The 7,308-nt window shown below is 41.9% G+C and overlaps 1 protein-coding gene across 1 annotated transcript; it reads left to right on the forward strand.

Moving 5' to 3' along the window:
• The first annotated feature begins 925 nt into the window (after positions 1 to 925).
• LOC149186549 (uncharacterized) lies at positions 926 to 1,507 on the forward strand. The gene has a single exon (XM_089409384.1). It carries the CDS (start codon positions 926 to 928, stop codon positions 1,505 to 1,507), a length of 582 nt encoding a protein of 193 aa, XP_089265510.1.
• The last annotated feature ends 5,801 nt before the right edge of the window (positions 1,508 to 7,308 follow it).

Below are 7,308 nucleotides of genomic sequence, written 5' to 3' on the forward strand. Positions count from 1 at the left end.
TATGTAACATTTTAAAAAATAATAATAAAAATAATTTAATGTGTGTATAGAGATGTAACATTTAAAAAAATATTAAGAACAAAAATAATTCTATATAATATATAAAACAAGTGAAAATTAAAAAAAAAAAAAAAAAAATGTGCTATACATGCTAGTATAGGGTAGGTGTTTAAGTGTAATGTAAGTATGTAAACAATTTTAAATGTCGGCTCAAGTAAAAAATAATAAAAAGTTAAAAGTGATATCGGATGAGTGTAAACATTTAGATGTTGGTTCAATTAATAATAATTATTATTATTCAACACCAAATTTGTGTATGAGACCCCTTTGTTTTGAGTAAGTGTGTAAGTGTAAAGTAATAAACAAAAAATTAAAAGTAACATGAATGACTATAAACATTTTAATGTTGGCCCAATTAACAATGAAAAGTTAAAAGTAAAAAACAAAAATTTAAAAATAATAAATAAAAAGTTTAAATTAATATATACCCCACTATGGGGGATGAGGGTTTCGGGAGCGGGAGCGGATTCGATCGTGGGTTGATAGTAGGGTTTCAGGGAAGCAGGAACTCAGCGGAGCAATAGCAGACCGCGGCGGAATAAGGGGAGCAGGCGACCGCAGAGATTGCGGCCGGGTAAGAGCGGAGCTTTAAGGAAAGAAAGAAGAAGAATAGAGGGGGGGGGAAGGACTGAGAGAAGTAATGGGAGAAAGGCAGGGGAGGGGAGAGATCCCCTCCTACAGAAATGCGATGCTAGGAACTACAGGGAATGAAGGCGGGCAAGGGAGGGAGCGGGAAATAAGCAGGGAGACACCAGTCTTGGGAAACAAATGGCAAGCAAGGATGATAAACAGGTGTCTTCCTAGGGCATAGAAAAAGCCAAGGTATGTGATCCCAAACAATAAACTGGAGAATTACCACTGTTACATGAGAGACCACGCTTTAATTTGCAAGTTTATAGGATACTGGCCATCGGAATATGACCCCACGAGATGGATTCAGCAGAGATGGAGACCAAGAGGGCATATAGACCTCAAACTGGGGGCCAAGGGATTCTTTACAGTCATTTTTGCAAACCTAGAGGATAAGGAAAGAGTTTTTGAGGAGGGACCACACTTCATGAACAATGCAGGACTGTTTATACGATATTGGGAAGACAGATACAACCCTGATGAGGAGAAAATAATGGCAACCCCGATATGGGTCAGATTGTTTGGGTTACCGGATGAATTTTGGGATCCAGAGATATTGGAAGGGATCGGAAATTCGATTGGAACTTTTGTGAAGGTGGCAGAGTCGACGAAAAGAGGAAAATACACTTCTTATGCAAGGATCTGCGTTTACATGAACATTGCAGACCCTTTACCGGAATCCATTGAGGTTGAATATCAGGACGAAATATGGCAGCAGCCCATAGATTACGAGCATATACCTTTCCGGTGCAGGAGATGCCACGTATATGGACATCTAGCAAGGGAGTGCCCACAAAATCGAACAGTGGAGTCATAGAAGGCTAATAGGGAGGAACTAAGGAAAGGAGAGGGATCCGGAGGTGAAGAAAATGAATTCAGGGAGGTACAGAGAAGGAGGAAGCCAAATCTGGGGACAACAAATCCTCAATCAAAGGAAACAAACTCACCAATTGAAAGTAAAAATAAGTTCAAGATTCTTCAAGAGGAGGAAGAGGAGAACGAGGGAGAAAAACAGGAAAAATAGGTCAATGAGACAACTCCAATGGAAATCATAAAGGAAGGAAAAAGAAAAAGCATGAACCCAAGCAAAGAAACAGAAGGGGAAGAGGGAGAAAGACAAGAGAATATAGCTGAACAATCAATGACAGGTACGGATAATATAAAAGAAGTGGGCATAGAGGAAGAGAAGATAATGAAGAAATTACTCAATGAATGGAAAAAATTGGACGAAAGATTCATTCCGGAAAAAGAGAAACAGTTGTATAAAGAAACTCTTCGAAGATATAAGGAAAAGAAGGGAGGATTCATAGAAAATAGATCAAATCAAGTGGGAAAGTAGGGATCCCAAAGCTCGGAAGGGGACGGCAATGGCAAGGGTGGAAGAAAAAAAGGAAGACAAACTATAAATGAATTGATCCAAGCAGTGGGAGAGATTCTAGTAAATTTAGGGAGGGTGATACCTCTGTCAGAGGTATTTCAACAAACTCCTAAAAGTTTCAAATGATTGTTACAAGCTGGAATATTAGGGGACTAAATAGTAAAGGGAAACAGAGATATTTGAAAGAAAGGGTAAAGAAAGATAAACCAAGCATCATGATAATACAGGAAACGAAAATGGAATGGCAGCAGCTGGTAGAAATTGTAAAGAAACTGAAATTAGGATACGAGGTTATGGCCCTGGATGCAGTAGCAACAGCCGGGGGATTGGCTATTCTGTGGAACCCGGAGGAGGTAATTTTTGAAAATTGGTTCAGTCTTCCTAGAATCCTATCAGGCCTTTTCAGATTAGTGGGGATGGGAGAAAGAATCCTTATCTCAGGAGTGTATGGGCCCCATATTTATAGAGAACGGAAAGAATTCCTGAAGAATATCCAAACCATGAGGAGCTTAATCCCGGATATTCCTTGGATAATAGGAGGGGACTTCAATATGATCCGGGATCTAGGAGAAAAGAGAGGGGGAATAAGGAAAGAGGATCAGAACATGGAGGAGTTCAACGACCTGATTAGGGACCAGAGGTTAGTAGATATCCCTACAACTAATGGAATCCATACCTGGAATAATAGAAGAGGAGGACAGAATCAAATCGCTTCTAGATTGGATAGGTTTCTGCTATCAGAGCAAATTTTGAATCGCGATGTGTTTATTGAAGCAAAAATCCTTCCTAGCCTTGGTTCTGATCACTGGCCTATAAGATTAGAGATAGATATCAAGAAGGTTAAGGGGAAGAAACCCTTCAGATTCGAATCTTTCTGGCTTAGAGACCCCCAATTCATAAAGAAGTTGGAGGACTGGTGGAATCAGAGTACTATCAGGGGCAAGGGGAAAATGCATACCATACAGTTGAAGCTCAAGGAGATTAAAAAGAGAATAAAAGAATGGAATAGGGAAGAATTTGGGAACATTATGGAAGCAAAGCAGAAACTAGAAGGAGAAATGGAAGAAATCCAGCAAAAAATAATCCTGGAGGGAAGGAACGAAGAGAAGAGTATGGAGGAAGGAAGAATAATAAGCCAGCTAGAAGAGAGAAGGAAACAAGAGGAGATCCTGTGGAGACAAAAATCAAGGATAAAATGGTTAAGGGAAGGAGAAAGGAATACAAAATTCTTCCATCAAGCTATGATCCAAAACAGACAGAGAAATAGGATCCTTTCTATTAAAAAAGCTGAAGGAGAAAGAGTAATAGAACAGGAGGATATAGAAAAGACTCTAGTTGACTACTATAAAGGGATCCTTACAGAAAACCAGAGGGATAGAGGAGAAGCAATAAATAATATATGTAAGGAAAAACCAAGATTAGTAACAGAGGAGCAAAATAAAGCGTTAATGCGGGCAGTAACCATGGAAGAGTTAAAAGAGGTGGTGATGAATATGAGCAGGAATAAGGCTCCAGGGCCGGATGGGTATACAGTGGAATTCTTCCAGGCTAGTTGGCATTTTATAGGAAAGGAGACATTGGAGGCAGTTGAAGAATCACGAATGAAACAGCGAATATGGCCTGGAATAAACTCGACTTTTCTGACCCTGATCCCCAAAAGTAATAGCTCGGAGGAGCCACAGGGCTTTAGGCCTATTGCCCTGTGTAATGTCATCTACAAGATTATATCCACTCTGATAGCGAAAAGGTTGAAACCCCTCCTTCCCAACTTAATTGCGCCTGAGCAGACTGGCTTTGTGGAGGGTCGGCAAATCTTGGATGGTATAGTGGTATCTCAGGAGGTGATACATTCCCTAAAGATGAAAAAACAGAAAGGGATGCTAATGAAGTTGGATTTATCCAAGGCCTATGATCGACTGAACTGGGACTACCTCAGAGCGATTCTGGGAGCTTTTGGTTTTGAGAACAGGTGGATAGAATGGATATTCAGCATGATCTCTACTCCAAATTTCTCAATTTTGGTCAATGGTATACCTACAGGTACGTTTAATGCTACCAGGGGAATTAGGCAGGGGGACCCAATTTCCCCGTTCTTATTCATCTTGGCAGTGGAAGGCTTAAGTAGAAAACTCAAAAAGGAAGTAAGAGAAAAGAAAATTAAAGGAATCAGGTTGTGGGGGAACGATCTGACCATCACACATCAACAGTTTGTTGATGATGTGATGCTATTTGGAGAAGCGTCGCTCAAGGAGGTGAGAAATTTCAAGAGGGTCTTAGAGGTCTTCATGAGCGCATTAGGCATGGAGATTAACAAGGATAAATCCTGTACATTCATATTTAATACGCCAGATTCTATCAAAGTCCATTTAACTAGAATTCTAGGTTTCAGACAGGGAGAGTTACCTACTAAATATTTGGGTATCCAACTGGATATAAACCCTAATCGGATGAAGAATTGGCAGAGCATGTTGGAAAAAATCAAGAAAAGATTAGCCAGTTGGTCTTTCAGATCGATGAACATCGCAAGCAGAATAGTCCTATTAAAATCGGTCTTATTATCTATACCTATATACCCCTTGTCTATTATGGCCGCCCCCAAAGGAGTTTTCTCCAAAATGAGGGAGATCTTGGGGAAATTTTTATGGGGGGGACCCAAGCAACAGAGGAAATGGACTCTGGTCTCATGGAAGAACGTAATCAAGAGGAAAGAGGAAGGAGGCCTGGGAGTGAGAGATCCAGAAATTGTGAATAAGGCTCTAGGGGCGAAGCTATGGTGGAGATGGGTCTAGGGGGGAACCGATGTGTGGAAAAAAATATGGAATCAAAAATATGACATGCCTGGTACAACTGAAGGGCGTTTAAGAGTAGAGGAAACTCCAAGAGGATCGCAAATCTGGGAATTAGCAAGTAGAAATAAGGATATAGTTAAGAACCTTGCTTTTTGGGAAATCCGAGAGGGAAGCTCAGCAAGATTTTGGGAGGAAGGATGGCAACAGCGTGACAAACTGGATAGGATCCAAATTCTTCATGAAATCCAAGAAAAAGCGAAAAGGGCAGGAATGGAATATGTGAGGGACTATTGGAAAAGAGAAGAATTAAATGACATTTGGAGAGTCTGGAGAAGACCGGAGGAATGGGATAAGAATATAAATCAGGAGGCAGAGCAAGCGTATACCAAAGAAATAGAACCGAGGAAGATCAAAATCAGAGCAGGTAAGGATATTCTCAGATGGGGTAAAGCGATGAAGGGCACTTTCACGGTAAAAGAAGCATACTACTGGGCAACGAAAGAGGAAAGAGAGGAGGGACCAATGGAATGGAAAAAGATTTGGGAAGGAAAATGGTGGCCAAAAATAACATTTTTCGCATGGCTGGTGAGCAGAGGAAGGATCCTGACATGGGATAATATTCAGAAAAGAGGAATGAATGGACCCTCAAGATGTAGTCTCTGCAGCAAGGAAATAGAAACTCAGGAGCACTTATTGAACAAATGTTCATACGCTCAGAGCTTGTGGGAGGAAATTAGGGTGCTCTTTGGTATGACAAAAAGGGATCCAGACAACATCAGGAATACTCTGATTCAATGGGGAAAGGGGAATTATCAAAGCAAAGTTGTAAGAAGAATATGGAACTTGGCGGTAGGATTCGTAATATGGTCGATTTGGAAAGAGCGAAATCGAAGAGTCTTTAGGGATAAAAGTTGTCAAGAATCGAGAATTTGGGATGAAATATGCAGGTCAATTAAAGAAACAGTTCTGTCCGAAGTATGGGATGAAGAAGATTGGAAGATGAATCCAGAGGAGCAGAGAATAGTCTCAAAACTGAACATGGAATTTAAGATGGTCTACCCCAATACAGAGAGGAGGATCAGAACTGGCATACAGAGCCCCAACTATTTCAGACTACCTGGGGATCAACGGATCAAATTAAACTTCGACGGGGCCTCAAAGGGTAACCCGGGACAAGCAGGTATGGGAGGTATCTTCAGAGATAGTAGAGGTAATACAAGGTGGGTGTTTGCCGAATGGGGAGGGGAAATGACGAACAACGAAGCAGAGTTGTGGGCAGTACATCAGGGTCTCCGGATAGCAGTTAGAAACGGTTACATGAACCTTGAAATCGAAGGAGATTCCCAAATTACGATAGAGATGTTAAGGAAATTAAGGGATGGTAGGAGATGGGATCAGGTAACGAACAGTTGGAGGACAGCAGGGATAATCCAGGATATTGAGGGGCTGCTGAGTAGGATTGAATACACAATCATTAACCACGTATTGAGAATGGGGAACCGCGCAGCTGATCTATTGGCCAATTGGGGAAGTGGAGGTTCGAACAGGACAGTGGATGGCAGCTGGACATCATTAAAGGATGATCCAAGCTGGATCGAGTTAAATAACATACTAAATCAGGACTATAATGAAGCGATCGCACAGGAAAGAAATAATTAAATGCCTCTGGGTTATGGGGAGGAGGAGAAAGGACAGGTTAATCAATGCTCGGACAGAGCGTATGCAGGATCAAGCATACGAAGATCAAGTCATGAAGGTCGGGATAAATCAAACCACGGGAAAGGTGAGCATCTCAAGGAGAGAGGTGGGAAAGGTACCGAGAAGGGGAGGTGGAACTGTCAGAGAGACAGAGACCGCTAGCCCTCATGATAGGGAGAAGAGGACAGCTGGAAGAACAAATGAAAAGGATAGTAATGAGGAGGACAGGAAGCAACGATGCCTCAAGAAGAAAAGGTGGCAAAGCAGGGGTAATATAGGATCAGCATGCAATAGAATTACGCAAAGAGAGAAACCAGGAGCGAACCAAAGCCAAGTGAGGGGGAGAATTGGGAAACCGCAGCGGACGAAGGACAGCCGGAGAAAGAAAAAGAGGGCAAGGAAAATGGCAGAGAATCAAGAAAGGGGAGCAGGAAGGTGGACGAGAAGCAAAGTGGCAGTTCCAGAAGAGAAAGGAAAGAGTATAGCAGAGGAAGCTCCGCAGAAGATCTTTCTAACAATCCCGGACGAGTCGGAGGAAGAATTTGATATCAGGAATTACATTATAGAAGAGGGGTCAGGACGAGCAAAGGCTGGAAAGGAAAGTAAATCGGAGGGGAACCAGACTGGGACGAGAAACCGAGAAGACGAGGAAGCTGACCAGGAAGAAGAAGAAGAGGAGGAGTATGGTAGAAGAGTAAGGGGCAGAGGAACGCGTGGTCGGGGAAACCAAAGAGGAAAAGGAGGGATTGGAGG

This window comes from Pinus tabuliformis, chromosome 3_1 (genome assembly GCF_031772625.1).
Source record: "Pinus tabuliformis cultivar Carrire ecotype Pingquan chromosome 3_1, CPIR1, whole genome shotgun sequence".
NCBI classification, from domain to species: domain Eukaryota; kingdom Viridiplantae; phylum Streptophyta; class Pinopsida; order Pinales; family Pinaceae; genus Pinus; species Pinus tabuliformis.

Bases quoted from the DNA above. Each gene is read 5' to 3' on its own strand.
- LOC149186549 (XM_089409384.1), top strand. From the start codon at position 926: ATGAGAGACCACGCTTTAATTTGCAAGTTTATAGGATACTGGCCATCG.